Source organism: Bombyx mori, chromosome 26 (assembly GCF_030269925.1).
Source record: "Bombyx mori chromosome 26, ASM3026992v2".
In the NCBI taxonomy this organism is placed as follows: Eukaryota; Metazoa; Arthropoda; class Insecta; order Lepidoptera; family Bombycidae; genus Bombyx; species Bombyx mori.
The window spans coordinates 6,879,816-6,899,830 of NC_085132.1; the positions used below are offsets into that span (position 1 = coordinate 6,879,816).

A 20,015-nucleotide genomic window follows, 5' to 3' on the forward strand; every position below is an offset into this window, starting at 1 on the left:
GTCCTTGAGCTGTTAAGCCTCACTCAGAAGCACTCGGATAGTTGCTAGAAACTCCCCGCTTGACTAAATTTAGAAGTCGTCGTGGCCTGCGGAATAAGACGTCCCGGTGCATTCGTATCTAGCGATGCGACTGTGCCGGTATTCGAATCCCGCGAGCAGGTACCAAATTTTCTGATGAAATACGTGTTTCACAAATGACTTCCAGGATGAAGGAATAACATCGTGTAGAAGTTCCGTAGAACAAGTACCACTATCCTGTCTATTTTTGCCGTGAAGCAGTAATGCATTTCAGTTTGAAGGGTGGGACAGCCATTGTACAGAAAACGGAAACTTAGAACTCAATGTCTCAAGATGGGCAAGAGCTTTTACGTTGTTCAGGTCTATAAAAATTTAAGCTCATCCACACATATTAGCAATTACAAGAAATAAATCCATGAATTCGCACACCAGTTCTGATGATAAGCTACCAGTACACCCTTTATCCTAAAAAAAAGCCAGTGCCAGTCCTGGTCGAAAGCCTGCTGTACCACATGATAGAGTGAGCTAGAATCCTGGGTCAATGTAGTCTTAGTGGCAGAAAGCTGCTTAGATCTGCGACTTAGAGACACGAGTTTGATTTTGATTCCTACTGTATTTGTAGCGTACGTTCCATGGGGCGTGTTCTGAAACTTATTTAGCATAATATCAATTGTCACTGGACCAGGGTTTATTGCTGCTTCCAGGAACCACTGCGCTCATCCTCAGTGCGTTTCCAACAATTATTGTGGCACGTCGCTTTGTCCTTTGCCTTTTAACGTAAGAACTCCCCTCCCTTAACTTTTCTATACGCAATGGCCCCTTCTTAGAACAAGGTTTTAGATTCTTAAGCAGTAAGGAGCATTTAGCCAAAACCCTAGAAGCCGCCTATTATTAGGTGGACTTGTGACTTATTGATCTGCTATTACAAATAATCTAAGAAGGCCAAGCATTGCTTCATTCACGTCTTGTTAAGTCGGTGTCGGCGACAGAAGATGTCACCCTACCCGGCGACATCTCGAGGTAGGTCGAAATTTCAACAATATTTTAAAACGGTTGTCCGACAATTCATATTGATTCACATACCGCTTCGTACTAGAAATAATCGCGACTATTCACAGAAAATGGTATTTCCGGCTCAAATAAAGTCTCTTCCAAATTGTAACTATGCATAATAAATTTTAACGAGCCATTAAACTGAACAATAACAACGATTAAATGAAATTTTTATTCATTAAGATAAGATTTCCATCTTATATTTTTGATATAAAGCCAAATTTTGTTTTTAATTTCCCAAATCATTTAATTTTAAGTATCCTTGGTTAAAGCCACATACCACTTGCAATTCGGAGGATTTAAATTAAACAATGTTTGTGCCCTGAACATTTTAGATAATATTTTTATTGCCTTAGAAGATAGTCAAGCAACGGTGAATTATCGGAAACTCATTAAACGTAAAAAAAATCATAAGAGCTTGTTGAATAAACCGTCAGAAAATACAGTAATGAATAGTTCATTTAAGCTGGAGTGGTAATTATGGAGTAATACGAACTCGGCTTCGATGACAGCTGGTGCAATAATAAAATAGAGATAATGGGATATTAAGCTTTTTTAGAGTGTTTCCCATAGAACTGAGGCTCTCAGAGAGGTTCTAAGCGAGCCGTGGGAACGGAATTACGGATAATCCAGACGACCCTCTTCTATATGTATTGTAGTTACAGAATCCTGCACATAACTGATACAAAAAAAGAAAAAAAATATTCACTAGACATAAAATCTTACTTAAATGAATATTAAATGTAAAAACATACGGTTGGAACTTATAACCTATTTCTTGTGTTTTGTGGTGTCTTAAAAATGAGATAGAAACATGTGTGCGACTTACACGGCTTATCTAATGTTATGCTTTACTGCTCCTGTTGGCAGACGAGAATACGGCCATCCTAATGCCCTAATGGTGTGTGGTTATCGGCGCTCATGGACATCAGCACACCCCATGGAACATACGGTACAAAAAACAGAGACAACCGAAGTCCCTCTGTAGACCCAGAGGCTCCAACCCATCCGATGGGATTATCGACAATCCGAACGATACTCTTCTAAATTGAGTAAAATGTAAGTAACTAGTATTAGGCAGTTCCGAACCAGAGGTAGAAGGAACGTATCGCGTTGTTCTGTACAGCCAACTACTACTTGTAATATACATTAACATGACACTAAGTAAATAGTAAAAGAAACTTGATACCTTAAGACAGGAGTTCTAAGTCTCAGTTTTTCAGAGCAACGGTAGTCCCAACCAAACAAAAGTGTATTACCACTTGACGGAAGAAATAGGGAAGGTCACCACCTTGTGCTTAGTTTCCCGTGTGATTCATGAGACGCCCTACCACCAGTAATTACGCATATTCAAATTTTTGCGGGTTTGATTTTTGGAACGAAGTTCCTTACGGCAGGCTTGGAGGGGATAGGGATTTTGCTGCGCGACCGAACTGAAAAAAATGTGATAGTAAAACCGTAAGAAAAAATCCGTGGAAAAAAGTGCGTGGAATAAAACCGTTAAATGAGACGTGCGCAGGCGCGACATTCGCATACACAAGCGAGTAGTGTATAATACCTTTCTCTTTCTCCTTCTTTCTTTTCGTTCTCTAATCCCTTCTCTCTCTATTTAGTAATTATTTCTATTTCTATGTAATTTTATGTTGTCAACCAAAAATAAAGAGATATATTTTGTTATTTTAATTGATAATTTGAATTACTATTTTTTTATTTTACGTAATTTATTATTTCCTAAAATACTGAATTTCCTAAATACTTTCCCGTACTTAAATAAAAACTAATCAGCAAAATTTAAAAGAAAAACCAAGAAAACCTACATAAAATTGAGCACCATTCCTTTTTTTGCAAATTGTGTCGATTCTACATTAGCCGAAGGAACTTCGTTCCTACCTGGTGTCCCACGACACCACATCTTTGGTTTTTTTTATTATCATATTATTATTATTCCTGTTATTCCTTAGCCGTGGAAGTCAGTCGTGCATATTTGATTAGTACACATTTCATCAGAAAAAATGGTATCTGCCTGCGATTCGAACATCGGCATAGTCGCATCACTAGACATAATGCATGAGCCGGGCGCTTAATCCACAGTCAAATACAATTTTTGGATCGTTCAATCTGTTTGATAAAAGTTTATCGATATTGTAGGATGTTCTGTGTTTGTTACAAAAACAAAAAAATGGACCTGTGGTTTTGGTACTGAAACCACTGAAAGAGAAGAAATTCTGCCCGAGTGCAATATATTTTATTTATGGTACTAAAAGCAGTGCACTAGCCAGAGATGCACCCATCAATACTTAACCAATACTTTAAGGATGAAAGAATAAAAACATCGATCGACCGACTGTATCGCGTCAAAAATAGGCAGGATACTTACCTGTTTATAGATTTACCTATTAATTTTGTTCTTGTGGTATACCTGAGCGTTGAATAGAACTATTTCTATTGTATTTACCGATACAATTCCGTTTCCCGACGCTGAATCCTGCGAATGCATTAGGGTCGTCGGGCACACCTCCGAGCTCCAACCAGCGCTCTGGTCGGAACGTGTGCGCGTCAGGGCCCCACACTGGGTGACGGTTCAGACCATAAATACCCAACACACAGTTACTGTCGGACGGTATCGTGTAGTTCTCTGAAGAAATAACATAGTTGTGTGTGTGAGTGCATGTACTCATTGATGTTTCGTTGTACATATGTACGTGTATGAATTTAGTACTACATTATTTGCTTTTGAGTCGCCATTGGATTAGTTTTGTATAAACAATTGTTTTGAATTTAGATGTTTGGGACTGGAAAAAGGATAAGATTTAGGACTCACTCTGTATTTCGTTGATGCACTATTAAAGTTTCTCACTGGCGAGAGTTATATGTGCTGATTGATCAACAAATCACAATTTTATTGTTTTTGCACCGGCACCATGTTTTAGTTTTTTTTACACACTTCGCGCCATTTTCATACGCGCGTAGTATTTCTCGTAGTGTCAACAGATGGCGTGGATAGGGGATTGAGGAAGGAATAAGGAAAAGGAAGTCCCAACATTTCCCCCCACTTGAAATCATTGGAGGATTTCAAAAGATTTTAATAAGATAATAAGCTGTGGTAACTAAGGTACCTAGTGAATTAGAGATAATAATATGCTAAGAATAAAGTAGTAATTAAGATAAAAATAATAATTATGTGAATAAATAAACTATTATATTAAATTAGATAATAGTATAAAGTAAATTATAAAGGTTACAAGTTTTCGTGAATTGGCAAAGGACACAACTTTGTAACTGGTCGGCGCAGCAGACCGTGAGCTGTTTGGACAGTGACAACCCGTACTACGCCATCAGAACCGGGATGGATTATGCTAATTCTGCCGATACGCCATTCCAACGGTGGAAGGTTTTGATCCACGATCATAACTATATCTCCCAGCTTAACGTTACCGTGTTGTTTAAACCATTTAGCGCGTTGCTGTAATGTATGAAGATAATCCAAATGCCAGACACGCCAAAAACTTTGAGTTAGCTTTTGTAGCATCTGCCATCTAGAACGAACTGACATTTGTATATCAGCAAGGAGAGGCTCGGGCAAGCTCACTAGAGGGCTCCCTGTCAAGAAATGCCCAGGTGTCAATACGTCTACCTCGTTGGGGTCAGAAGATACGGAAATTAATGGTCGTGAATTGAGAATAGCTTCGATTTTGGTAAGAATTGTTGTTAGCTCTTCAAAGGTTAATATTTGACTTCCGATTACCCGTTTCAGGTGATACTTCATCGATTTTACCCCACTTTCAAATATACCTCCAAAATGACTTCCGGTTGGCGGGTTTAGTTTCCATTGGACTCCTCGGTTTATCAAAATAGACTCAACTTCAAGATTCTTACTTAGCATTAATTGATGCATCTCGCTGAGATAGCGTTTAGCACCCACGAAATTCGAACCACAGTCCGAAATAATAGTACTACATAAACCACGACGGGACACAAACCTATCTAGAGCAGCAATAAAGGCCGAGGTGGAGAGCTCAGTTACCAATTCAATGTGAATTGCCTTAACCGCTAGACAGACAAATATACAGGCATAAGTTTTATATGTTTTGGCATTTCGTCTGCGACTTTCTTTCACGATAAAAGGTCCTGCAAAGTCGACACCTATATTTTGAAAGCAACGAGCTGCTTGAACTCGGATAGAGGGAAGATCACCCATTACAGGTTGAAGGGGCACAGGATTTACTTTAAAACAAGTGACGCATTTTGAAAGCCGTGATCTAATAAGATTACGAATACCTAGGATCCAAAATTTTCTTTGAATTAAAGATTGTAACGCACGAGGTCCACAGTGTAGAAATAAACGATGGTAATAATCAATAATAATCAGAGAAAGATGGGAGGTTTTTGGCAACAATAACGGATTTATAGCTGATTGTGGCAAGTTTGCATTTTTTAATCGTCCCCCCACTCGTAACAGACCCCGTTGATCTAGAATTGGCGCTAACTTTATTATAGTGCGAGAACAAGATTTTCCACTTTTAATGGCACTAATTTCGCTAGCGAATGTAAGCGATTGAACATGTTTTACATTCCGATAGAGGCACCCGTCACGCGCGGACGTGCTCATCGACCACTCGATCGCCCGGCCTTTGTTCGCCCGGCTTTTGTTAGCCCGGCCATTGTTCGCGCGGCCTGTGTTCGTGGTACATCTGCCGACCAAGTGTTTTTCCTGGAAGTTTTTATTTGTTTTGTTCCCTTTTGTTATTTCTGTGTTCGTGGTACATCTGCCGACAAACTGTCTTCCTGGAAGTGTTTAATTGTTTTGTTTCTTTTTGTTATTTCCGTTTTGTTGTGTTTTTTCTTTGTCCTGTAGTAATCGTGCCGCATCGCCACCTGTGTTCAATAGAACCGCTCAGGTCCGAGAAGTTGGGGCCTCGCCGCAAGGCGAGTGTTTTCTAAGACCCAGGGTAGCCCCACCTGGGCACGTAGACATCATGGACGCTGTATTTGCGGAATTTCTCCGGCTTCGCTACCCAAAGCTCACTTCCGAGTTTCAGGCCTTCAAGGCCGATCACACCGCGAGCCCTCTCGTGGACTCCGCCGAGCTCGCTGCTCCTGCGTCGCCTGTACCTGCGTGCAAAGCTTCTGCATCGAGCACCGCAGCCCCCGTCGTGCCTGCCGTTCCCGCGTCGCCTATACTGGCGAGTAAAACTGCTGCGTCGTCCGCCGTGGTCACCGTTCCAGCAGCGCGATCATCCGCGGCCTCCGTCGCGCCCTCCAAAACTCCTACTCGTAGGTCACCTGCGCCCGCCTCCTCGTCCTCCGACTCTGACTCGGAGATGGAGGTCGACCTCGCCCCCGTCTCATCGACGGATGGATTCACCCTGGTGCAAAAGGGTAAGAAGCGTGCCGCGGAGTCTCGAGCACCCGCGGCCGCTAAAATTAGCAAAGCCGCGAACGCGTCGCGCCCCCGCCCTCAGACTCCCGTTGCGCCTCCAGCCCGTGCCACTCCGTCGCCGCGTCCGGTGGCACAAAATAAAACCCAGACCCCTCCCCCGGTAATCCTTCAAGAGAAGGCAGCTTGGGAACGAGTTTCCCTGGCCCTTAAGGCCAAAAATATCAATTATACGAATGCCCGTAACCTCGCGAACGGCATTCAAATTAAGGTTCGAACACCCGACGACCATAGGGCCCTCTCTTCTTACCTCCGTAAGGAGCGTATAAGTTTCCACACGTATACGCTCCAGGAGGAGCGCGAACTCCGTGCCGTTATACGTGGCATCCCTAAAGAGTTGGATGCCGAGCTCGTCAAGGCCGACCTTCTCGAACAAGGCCTACCGGTTAACTCCGTACACCGCATGCACACAGGCCGCGGAAGGGAGCCATATAATATGGTTCTCGTCGCCCTCCAGCCTACCCCCGAGGGTAAGCAAATATTTAACATCCGAACGGTCTGTAGCCTTTCCGGAATCACAGTCGAAACCCCACACAAGAAAGGCACACCTAGCCAGTGCCATAACTGCCAATTATACGGGCATTCTTCCCGTAACTGTCACGCGCGCCCCCGATGCGTCAAGTGCTTAGGCGATCACGCCACGGTCCTATGCACTCGCGATCAAAAAACCGCGACGGAACCGCCTAGCTGCGTCCTGTGTCGAACACAGGGTCACCCCGCAAATTACCGCGGATGCCCCCGAGCCCCGAAAATAAATCGCCGCGTCGCCCGCCAAAACCGCCTCCGAGCTTCCGGCCCAGACATCAAAGCCTCGGCACCCTCTGTGTCGCAGGCTAAGTCAGCGTTCGTTCCGGCGCCGGTGCCCAGTGTCTCGGCCTGGGCGAAACCGCTGCCGTACATGAACACGGCTACAACTCCCTCCTCCGCGATTCGTCCCGCCCCCGCGACTCGTCCCTCTCCCGCGACTTGCCCTCCGACCGCGTCCGACAATCTCGCTTTAGCGATCGACTTCTTTCAGTCGATCAACTTTGAGCGCGTTAACGCTTTGGGCGACGCCATTCGCGCTGCCTCCACTGCACAACACTTTATCGCCGTTGTGCAAGAATACGCCGACATATACGCGTCATTAAATACGTACGTCCTCCCCTCACTCCGCCGGTAATCAATGGCGTATATAAGTAGAATAAAGCCCCTATCCGTAACGATAGGATTTTTTAACGCTTATGGTCTCGCAAATCAACGTGATCAGGTTTCTGACTTTTTGCGTGACCATCAAATTGATATCTTTTTAGTGCAGGAGACCCTACTTAAGCCCGCGCGCCGTGACCCTAAAATCGCGAACTATAACATGGTCAGGAACGACAGGCTCTCTGCTCGTGGTGGTGGTACCGTCATTTACTATAGAAGAGCCCTGCATTGCGTCCCGCTCGATCCTCCCGCGCTCGCTAATATCGAAGCATCAGTGTGCCGAATCTCACTGACGGGACACGCGCCGATCGTTATCGCGTCCGTTTATCTTCCACCGGATAAGATCGTTCTAAGCAGTGATATCGATGCGCTGCTCGGCATGGGGAGCTCTGTCATTCTGGCGGGCGACCTAAATTGTAAACACATCAGGTGGAACTCACACACCACAACCCCGAATGGCAGGCGGCTTGATGCGTTAGTCGATGATCTCGCCTTCGATATCGTCGCTCCGCTAACACCGACTCACTACCCGCTAAATATCGCGCATCGCCCGGATATACTCGACATAGCGTTATTAAAAAACGTAACTCTGCGCTTACACTCGATCGAAGTAGTTTCAGAGTTAGATTCAGACCACCGTCCCGTCGTTATGAAGCTCGGTCGCGCTCCCGATTCCGTTCCCGTCACGAGGACTGTGGTTGATTGGCACACGCTGGGCATCAGCCTGGCTGAATCTGATCCACCATCGCTCCCGTTTAACCCGGACTCTACCCCGTCTCCTCAGGATACCGCTGAAGCCATAGACATCTTAACGTCACACATCACCTCGACATTAGATAGATCATCGAAACAAGTTGTAGCGGAGGACTTCCTTCACCGCTTCAAATTGTCCGACGATATTAGGGAACTCCTTAGAGCTAAGAACGCTTCGATACGCGCCTACGACAGGTATCCTACCGCGGAAAATCGTATTCGAATGCGTGCCCTACAACGCGACGTAAAGTCTCGCATCGCCGAAGTCCGGGATGCCAGATGGTCTGATTTCTTAGAAGGACTCGCGCCCTCCCAAAGGTCTTACTACCGCTTAGCTCGTACTCTCAAATCGGATACGGTAGTAACTATGCCCCCCCTCGTAGGCCCCTCAGGCCGACTCGCGGCGTTCGATGATGACGAAAAAGCAGAGCTGCTGGCCGATACATTGCAAACCCAGTGTACGCCCAGCACTCAATCCGTGGACCCTGTTCATGTAGAATTAGTAGACAGTGAGGTAGAACGCAGAGCCTCCTTGCCACCCTCGGATGCGTTACCACCCGTCACCCCGATGGAAGTTAAAGACTTGATCAAAGACCTACGTCCTCGCAAGGCTCCCGGTTCCGACGGTATATCCAACCGCGTTATTAAACTTCTACCCGTCGAACTCATCGTGATGTTGGCATCTATTTTCAATGCCGCTATGGCGAACTGTATCTTTCCCGCGGTGTGGAAAGAAGCGGACGTTATCGGCATACATAAACCCAGTAAACCAAAAAATCATCCGACGAGCTACCGCCCGATCAGCCTCCTCATGTCTCTAGGCAAACTGTATGAGCGTCTGCTCTACAAACGCCTCAGAGACTTCGTCTCATCCAAGGGCATTCTCATCGATGAACAATTCGGATTCCGTACAAATCACTCATGCGTTCAACAGGTGCACCGCCTCACGGAGCACATTCTTGTGGGGCTTAATCGACCAAAACCGTTATACACGGGAGCTCTCTTCTTCGACGTCGCAAAAGCGTTCGACAAAGTCTGGCACAACGGTTTGATTTTCAAACTATTCAATATGGGTGTGCCGGATAGTCTCGTGCTCATCATACGGGACTTCTTGTCGAACCGCTCTTTTCGATATCGAGTCGAGGGAACCCGCTCCTCCCCACGACCTCTTACAGCTGGAGTCCCGCAAGGCTCTGTCCTCTCACCCCTCCTATTTAGCTTATTCGTTAACGATATTCCCCGGTCGCCGCCGACCCATTTAGCTTTATTCGCCGACGACACGACTGTTTACTATTCCAGTAGAAACAAGTCCCTAATCGCGAAGAAGCTTCAGAGCGCAGCCCTAGCCCTAGGACAGTGGTTCCGAAAATGGCGCATAGACATCAACCCAGCGAAAAGTACTGCGGTGCTATTTCAGAGGGGAAGCTCCACACGGATTTCCTCCCGTATTAGGAGGAGGAATCTCACACCCCCGATTACTCTCTTTAGTCAATCCATACCCTGGGCCAGGAAGGTCAAGTACCTGGGCGTTACCCTGGATGCATCGATGACATTCCGCCCGCATATAAAATCAGTTCGTGACCGTGCCGCGTTTATTCTCGGTAGACTCTACCCCATGATCTGTAAGCGGAGTAAAATGTCCCTTCGGAACAAGGTGACACTTTACAAAACTTGCATAAGGCCCGTCATGACTTACGCGAGTGTGGTGTTCGCTCACGCGGCCCGCACACACATAGACACCCTTCAATCTCTACAATCCCGCTTTTGCAGGTTAGCCGTCGGAGCTCCGTGGTTCGTGAGGAACGTTGACCTACACGACGACCTGGGCCTCGAATCTATACAGAAATACATGAAGTCAGCGTCGGAACGGTACTTCGATAAGGCTATGCGTCATGATAATCGCCTTATCGTAGCCGCCGCTGACTACTCCCCGAATCCTGATCATGCAGGAGCCAGTCACCGTCGACGCCCTAGACACGTCCTTACGGATCCATCAGATCCAATAACCTTTGCACTAGACGCCTTCAGCTCTAAGAGCAGGCTTAGGGACCTCGGTAACCGTACTCGTCGAACTCGACAAAGAGTTCGCCGTGCAACCTAACCCATGAATCAGCTCGCTGAGTTTCTCGCCGGATCTTCTCAGCGGGTCGCGATTCCGATCCGGTAGTAGATTCATTCGCGAAGCAGCTACTCTTGAGTTGTTAGGTCTCCTTCGGAGGCGCTCGGGTAGCTGTTCGCAAATCCCACCCCTTCTGGCTGAGCCTTTGCTCGCCCACCTGTCCTGGTGAAACTGGAAAGGCCTCCGGGCCACCAGTAATCCTTCAATCATAAAAAAAAAAAACATGTTTTACAATGGTAAAGAGAGAGTCTTCTAGTTCTGTAAAAGTTAAAAAAGATTTGATACGTTTTTCTGGCGGACGAGTTGCGTTTGCAATAAAACGTCGACACCAGGCAAAGATGCGTTGTAGCCTCAACAATGAAGAGTACTTCTCAATTAACTGAGTTAGAATACTATTGTTAGAAGATTCCAAAAGAACATGGCACAAGAAGCTGGATTTTACTTCGGCTAATTCCTTTAGATAAGGTAATTTTTCAGACACCGGCCATGTAGAAGAATTCGAGACTATCCATTTGGGTCCTGTCCACCAAGTGGAACAAGCCACAAGTTGAGAGCAGGGAAGACCACGACTGCAGTAATCGGCTGGATTATCATACGTTGGCACATGATACCAATTTTCGACAGACAAATTATCTAACAGCTTCACGACACGGTGTGCAACGAAAGTTTACGAAAGTTTTAAGACGATGAGGTGCTGTTTGCAGCCATGATAGTACAGTCGAGCTATCAGTGAATGCCCATATCTTTGAAATTGTTATGTTTGAGGTTTGAGTTTCATTTAGTAAATTACTAATATGCTTCAATATTTTTGCTAGCAATACAGCACTACATAGCTCCAATCGGTTGACAGTAAGAACTTTTAATGGAGCTACTTTAGATTTTGCAATAAGCAAGTGAGATGTAATTTCAGTGTCGGTAGTGATACGTAAGTACACAGAACAACCATAAGCCTTGGTAGATCCATCACAAAAACCTACAAGTTCGTATGATTTTGAATGAAGAGGTACAATTAGTCGAGGAATTTTAATATCCTTCAGATAGTGAAACTCAGATGTAAATAGATGCCACTGAGACAACATATCTGACGGTACAGTTTCATCCCAGTCAAGCTGAAGGCGCCATAGTTCTTGTAAGATAAGCTTAGCTATTAGAACCATTGGAGCCAACCATCCGAGTGGATCATAAATTCTGGCGACGTTTGATAGAATCGCACGTTTTGTATTCCCTGGAGCGAGTTCTGATAAAGCATAAGTGAAGTTATCATCAGCTGGATCCCATCGGACTCCAAGAATCTTGATACTTTGTTTTTGTTTTTCATCACAAAATGTTTTTATTTTTTAAATATTTTATTTTATTTTTTTTACTAACAATCACGCCACGTTAACTGGTCCCGTGATAAGTTCGTAAAGAACTTGTGTTACAGGTACCAGATAACGGAAATAAATGTAAGATTTTTATTATACACATACATATATTTAATATACATCCATAACCCCGGAAAAGACATTTATATTTATCATACAAATATCTTCCCTTGGCGGGATTCGAACCCGCGACCCCCTAGTGTAGTGACCATGTCACTTACCACTACACCAGACGGACGTTTTGGAACCTGACAATGTTCCGTTGGTATCTGGGTAAGGAATTCAGGTGAGTTGCTACTCCATTTACGTAATTCGAACTTAGCACGCGCTAACATTTGTATTAACTCTTCTTTATGTTTCAGTGCAGTTTCAATAGATGTAGCACCAACAGTGATGTCATCCATGAAAGTATCATGACGAAGACTAGCAGCAGCTAATGGCCACTCTTTTTCGTAGTCAGAGGCTAATTGATGCAGAGTACGTATTGCCAGATAAGGGGAACTCGTAACCCCGTAGGTTACCGTTTTCAGCTCGTACTCAGTTATAGGATCAGAAGGAGAATCGCGCCAAAGTATATGCTGCCATTTTCGGTCTTCTGGCCTAAGTTCGATGTTTCGATACATCTTACTGATGTCGGCAGTAAAAACAACAGCATGCAACCGAAATTTTGTAAGTATATCTCCTATATCGTTTTGAAGTTTTGGACCAGTATATACAAGATCGTTAAGAGATTTGCCATTGGTAGTTTTGGCGCTAGCATCGAATACAACTCTAAGTTTAGTCGTTGTACTTTCCGGGCGAATGACACAATGATGAGGAATTATATACTGCCCGATTTTATTCGAGTCAGCGCTAGGCTCCATATGCCCTAACAACATAAAGGCGGTGTACTCTTTTTTCAACTCTAAGTTTCGATCAAGGCGTCGTTCTAGGTTAACGAGCCGAGAGAATGATTGGTTGAAAGAATCGCCTAGTTGACTGATAGGTTCTTTGAGAAGCATAGGTACCACATATCTGCCCTCGGGATTACGATACGTTAGATTTGAGTACATTTGTTCACATTTAATATCTTCAGGGTTTAAAATAACCTGATTTGGAGGTTCTTCGATCTCCCAGAATCGCTTAAGTCCCTCGTCCAGAGAACGTGTGGATGCTAAGAGAGAAGATATTGTTGGCGGAGGTAAATAGTTTGTATTAAGTTTGCCGGTGATGACCCAACCAAACACGCTGTGTAAAGCTACCGGTAGGTCATGACTGGGCTGAACGCGTTGACCGTCATAAATACTATGGAACAGTTCTGCGCCGAGTAGTAAATCTACATTTGATGGTTTATCAAAATTCTCATCTGCGAGGACCAGATGTTTAAAAGATTCACGAAGATTACTAGGTAAGTTTGTAGCAGGCATTTTACTCGTTATAGTATTTACTACGATAGGATTAATGTTGAAATGAGGATTTTCTGAAGTACGAGAAAGTACAGTGCAAGAAGTAACTCCAGTCACGTGATGTACAGCATTTTGACCTAGACCAACTACGGCTAATGGACAGCGACGTAATGGTAAGCCCATACGTTGACAACATGACTTGGTAATGAAACAATCTTGAGCACCACTATCAATCAACGCACGTACAAGAAATGATTGATTAGTACTGCGAGGATGACGAACGCGAACTACACAAGTACCCAAAAGAACTACCGAGCGACTGTAGCCCACATACGCATTAGTGGAGGCTGCAGTGCTAGACTCGAAGGTAGGATTACGTGTGATCTCGTCCGGGCGTACGTCAACTGTGACCATGCCACTCACAGCTGTATTGACCTCATGGAGAAGCGTATGATGTCGTTGTCCACAAGTAAAACAATTTAATTTTGAATAACACTTGTTAATGTTATGATTTGGGCGTAAACAGTTTTTACATAAAGATTTTGATGTCACTAAATTAAGCCGGTCTTGTATGCCTAAAGCTTGAAATTTAGGACACTTATATAGATTATGTTGTTGTTCACAACAGCTACACGGTGCGCCGGTGTTGACACTTGAAGATATATTTGAATTAACGGGCAATGATGTTGATTTCAAATAAGGTTTTTTAGAAAAACATTCATTGCGAGGTGCACTCTTATAATTTGTGAGTTGTTTATTAGTTTGTTGTATACGTACAACAGATGACGAGCTTGGTTCACTAACCTCTAGTATCTTAACGTAGTTTTGTAAAAAAGTTAGTAAGTCGTTTATAGTAGGTAGGTTATTTGAATTTTCCTGTAACTGTGATTCAAATCTTTTACGAGTGTCACTGTCTAAAGTACGGGACGCCAAATAGAATAATATAAATTCACCAAGATTAGGAATGTTTACTGCCTTGAGGGCATTGACACTTTCGTATAATAAATTATTTAATATCAATAAATCATTAATGTTAGAACTTTTCAATTGCTGAAATTGTATAATTTTGTCTAAATAAGATGTAGCTAATAATCTTTTATTTTCAAATCGACCCACTAGCGCGTCGAAAACTATTTGATAATTATCAGATGTAACAGGTACCCCTTTGGCAATCGATAAAGCAGCACCCGATAGACACGATATTAAATAATGAAATTTCTCAATTGCTGTAATATTCTCATTCTCGTGTACAAGGGACGTAAATGTATCATAAAAAGTCCGCCATTGCTCAATTCTACCATCAAACTTGATTAAATTAATTTTTGGTAAACGTACTTGCTGACCAAACGGCTTGGGTGAGATGTAATGCGACGGGGGTGCGCCGGCGTCGCCGGGGTCGGCGTTAGACGCTTCCGATATCGCGTAATACATGTCGTCAAATGCCTTAACAACTTGCATATCGATTTTGTCTTTAGGATTAATTTCAAGTTTTATCGCATTTATTTGATTAGTTAGATCTAAATATTCTTGCCGTAAAACATCTAGACGTTTGTATCGAACATTGAATTGAGATAATTTTGACGAATCTGATGCAATTTGTTGTGATAAATTATAAAGTATTTGTATGTCCTTAAAAACATATTCACGTTGACTTGTTAGGAGTTTTAATTTGAGTTCTGACATTATAGAATACGTACATTATAGTAACAATACAAAGATAATTTGAATTTGAATACAAAAATGATGTTACAAATAAATGCTATTTTTACAACCAATAAATTTTTTGAACTACCTACGTCACTTGAGATTTATAAAAAATAAATTGTTATTTTATGCTTTAAATAGTAAAATAATATTATAAAATAATAGTTATATTGTTATTAGGATAAGATTAAAGCGAAATGAAATGTAGAACTAGAGTTTTCTAACGAATATGCCCCTAGTTACCATAGGTTATTCGCGCTCGAAACTGACCACTAAATATGTTTTGAATTTAGATGTTTGGGACTGGAAAAAGGATAAGATTTAGGACTCACTCTGTATTTCGTTGATGCACTATTAAAGTTTCTCACTGGCGAGAGTTATATGTGCTGATTGATCAACAAATCACAATTTTATTGTTTTTGCACCGGCACCATGTTTTAGTTTTTTTTACACACTTCGCGCCATTTTCATACGCGCGTAGTATTTCTCGTAGTGTCAACAGATGGCGTGGATAGGGGATTGAGGAAGGAATAAGGAAAAGGAAGTCCCAACAACAATAAAAACTATTCTACGCTTTGTTATTCAGTTCAATTCAATTCAATTCAAATAATTTATTTGCCAGTGACATGGTACACAAATAACGGTATTATAATACTTAAAAAACAAGTCTACAAATATAAAATAAATATAGAATTAATTTAAGATTACTAACATTTCAATTTATAATAATAATATTCGTAAATTTAATATTTAAGTATTTAATATTTAAATATCTATTTAATTATCTATATTTAAATATCCATTTAAATATCTAAAATAATATTTAAATACCAAAACTTTTTAAAAATCACTTCGCGTATCAATGAGTCAAGTGAGGCATTTCGTAGATAAGGCTACGCTACACTAAGCTACTAATATTACAAACACAGCATTTCCGTAGTACCGCTATCATGCTGCGCGCTAGAATGTTCGTAGCGTACCGCGAGGACTCGCCCAACAAGGGGGGAGGCCCTCTCTTCCTATGGAGACAGGCAAAAGCCCTCCACTGGCTTCCAAGAGCTTCTAACGCTGGAATTAAAAAACAAACATCTATTTATCATATAAGATTGACAAAAGAGATGATCCTATTATAACGAAACAAATAATCCAATCGTTTCACTAGTTTTCTCTAAATCAAGATCTCTCTATCCTAGGCTACTTAATACATACTTAATTTAATTTCATTTTCTGTTTTTCTCAAAACAACTGAATAAATCTGGTATAGTCTCAGTTTCCTTCACAACAGCTTCTGTGTAAACTAATCTGGGATGTTGGAGTTTATCGACATCGGCATCCGAATCTCCACACACTGATTTAATTCTGAAATAAAATTTGAATTTACCCATAATTTTGCACGTGACTAATATTGTTGACGGTGTCAATTTTATTGTACATGCACTACGAAGCGGATCAATTGTAAGTTGTAACTACTTACTTTATTTTATATTCATTCCATAGGTGGGTGCTGGTATGAAGGATTCTCGGTAGATACGAGTGGAGATTGTAACTATACTGAGACCTTAGAACTTATATCTCAAGGTACTCTGAGGAATTGTTCGAGATGATACCGACATCTCGTTTTTACCATCGCACCGCCCTCCACCGGAGTAGAGTTCATTCATACTACCTGGAGCCACTACGGTCATCCACAGTGCGTTTCCGGAGGTCTTTTTTGCCACGTACCATCCGGCTATGGAATGAGCTCCCCTTATAACGTGTCTGTGTCTAAGGGTGTCCCTGGTATGCAGATGTTACATGAGGCCCAGTCGCGTCACTCCCCAAAAGGTGGTCTATGGGTCGAGAGACACGGGGCCGAGTCGCACCACTTCTAGACACGTCACCACCGGTAGACAACCGGTGAACAGGAGACTCGGTGAGGAGGATCTCAGGGCGCCACCACTTACCGCTCTGGGAGACTCACGCCAATAAAAACTACAGATTTAATGATTATAATTGTTTACATAGAATAAATTAGTGGTACGGTATCTTTGTCAAATATGTGTCGGTAGGTATACCGAACACAGAAGAAAGAATTTAATGAAAGTGAGATTAAATAACAATATTATAAACTAAGACGGTATCACCAGTGGTTCACAAAATGACGAACGATTACTGGATTGCTTCCCCGCAACTAGGGTTGCTGGATCCGAGCCAGGTTGTGTATGCAGGTGTGTTTCTTTGTTATACGGTAGTCAAGTACTTTCTGGATCGCCAAGCCAGAGCACCTCGCTTCCGGCAGCGTCCACTCAGAAAAGTACTGCGGGATCTTGAAGGTGATAGTAAGGTCACGCTCCGCACCCTAACATGTACATGTAATGTACCAGTTATTAGGACCTACACGACAAGACAAAGTGGTATTAACTTCGATTTAGATAAATGGTTGTGGACACAGTGTGGAGAATAAATTATGAAACACTTACCCTGGTTGAATAAAAATACACCAAGGAACCGATAAATTGACTATGGTAAATACTTAATAAAACTTGCACTGCAGCTCGAGAGATCTTGATTGAAAAAGGCTTCGGACAAAGTGACTTGTCCTTTTATATTAATTGTCTTACAGTTCTCGAAAGTTCCGCCTATAGTGCTGTGACAATCTCACCCTCGAACCACAGACAAGATAGTACAGTCACGCCATGCAGTGTCGGATAAGTGCACTAAGCAGCGTTTCATAATTATTTATTTCCCCACACTGCGCCACGTATACGCTAGAGGGCGTTAATTTCAAAACTTAATTTAAAAAAAACAATTTCAATTTTTCTAGCGTTACACCCTCCACGGTGTTTCCCGAGCGCTATGACATGTCCTTCTTCAAACGAGGCTTGTGGAGAGTATTAAACGGTAGGCAGCGGCTTGGCTCTGCCCCTAGCATTGCTGAAGTCCATGGGCGACGGTAACCACTCACCATCAGGTGGGCCATATGCTCGTGCACCAACCTAAGCAATAATAAAAAAAAAGATAGAGCGAAATCCGATTATACTTAGTCTGGCCATAAATACTGTTACAATTAGAAATAAAAAAAATTCTATTGCAAATAACATTTATTACTTTTACAGTGTGTTAGTTTAATACATAAATATAAAACAATTTAAAGTATAAAAAGATTATTCGAAGTGGTCTCCATTGGCTGCAATACAGTCCTTTAAACGTTGAGGCCAGTTATCAATAGAAGCACGCACTCTTTCCATGGGAAATTTTTTTACCGTACGGATTGTTTTAGGGACTCCAAATTATCATGGCGTTTAGAGCATGCCGTACTCGCTAAAACTGACCATAAATCATAATCCAGCGGATTGAGATCGGGGCTAGACGACGGCCAGTCTTCAGCTCTGATGAAGTCCGAAACGTTCGTTTCCAACCAAGACTGCGTACACCGAGCTTTATGACCTGGCGCCGAGTCTTGCTGGAAGGACCATTCTTTATTATTGCACATGGTGTTGTTAAAAGGCTTCACTACCTTCTCAATAATGGTATCTTGATACACTTGTGCCGATGTTTTGATACCTTTTTCACAAAAGTATGGCTCAGTCACTCCTTCATAGCTAATACCCCACCAAACCATCACTGAAGTCGGATAGTGCCCATGTTGCACTCTGTCGACTAATTGGGATTCCTTAGAGCTTTGAGCATAAATACGGTCATTTTTTTTGTTAAAATGTTGCTCAATTGTAAAAAAATTCTCATCCGTAAACAATTTTTTTCTATGACCTCCTTTTGCGTACCGCTTCAGTAGCTGTTTCGATTTTACCACCCTATTCTCTTTTAAATTATCAGTTAAGAAATGACCAGTACGTCTCTTATAGGCTGCAAGTCCTAAGTAATCTTTTAAAGAACGCGACATGGTTCTAGGTGCTATCTTCATCTCCCGAGATAAAATTTTGCTTTCGGACAGGATTGACCACCTTTTTCATACGAACACTACGTGGACGGCCAGATCTTTTTCTGTCACAAACAGAGGAGGTCTCATTGCACCTATTAATAGCCCGGTACACAAACATTTTACTAATACCAAGCGTATGGAGAGTTTTAAAAATTGCATTTGGCTCCATACCTCCTTTGTGTAATGCAATCACAGCGATTCGGTTCTCTTTATCACCCCACTCCATTTTAATATCGCAAAATATTGTACGATGTATTGGCGCCAAAATGAGAAAACTCAATGAGCAATCATATAAAAATGACAGATTCCAAATTCAAATGTAATATTGTTTATTTTTAACTGTAACAGTATTTATGGCCAGACTAAGTAGATATATAAAGACGCACGCGATTTTCCCCTTTGAACTTTCCGAGACAGTCTATAAAACCTCAAATCGCCATCTTGACAGGAATTAGATATTTTAGTTATAAAGCTTATGAGAGGTTGGGGCAGTGGTTAGCTCCTTTGAAGTCGTCGTGGCCTAAAGGATAAGACGTCCGGTGCATTCGTATCTAGCGATGCACCGGTGTTCAAATCCCGCTGGCGGGTACCAATTTTTCTAATGAAATACGTACTTAACAAATGTTCACGATTGACTTCCACGGTGAAGGAATAACCTCGTGTAATAAAAATCAAACCCGCAAAATTATAATTTGCGTAATTACTGGTGGTAGGACCTCTTGTGAGTCCGCACGGGTAGGTACCACCGCCCCGCCTATTTCTGCCGTGAAGCAGTAATGCGTTTCGGTTTGAAGGGTGGGGCAGCCGTTGTAACTATAATGAGACCTTAGAACTTATATCTCAAGGTGTGTGGCGCATTTACGCTGTAGATGTCTATGGGCTCCAGTAACCACTTAACACCAGGTGGGCTGTGAGCTCGTCCACATATCTAAGCAATAAAAAAAAAAAAAAAAACTCACTACCCTGCTGCCCCCAATACGCATCTGACGAACTCCTCCGAATTATTTTCGTTTAAATAGTTTGTCGTATTTAGGTGAATTTGCTTGTAAATCCTCTAATCTGTAGATTAAAAAGA

The 20,015-nt window shown here is 42.6% G+C and overlaps 1 protein-coding gene across 1 annotated transcript in view; it reads right to left on the bottom strand.

The window, feature by feature from the left end:
- Window positions 1-5,806, bottom strand: part of LOC119630625 (uncharacterized) — a 9,623-nt gene extending 3,817 nt beyond the window's left edge. Inside the window, exon 1 of the mRNA XM_062676331.1 lies at window positions 3,893-5,806. Within this exon, the coding sequence (XP_062532315.1) occupies window positions 4,310-5,680 (1,371 nt within the window). The 5' untranslated portion in view covers window positions 5,681-5,806 and the 3' untranslated portion in view covers window positions 3,893-4,309. The remainder of the gene's footprint in view (window positions 1-3,892) is intronic.
- Window positions 5,807-20,015: the final 14,209 nt, after the last annotated feature.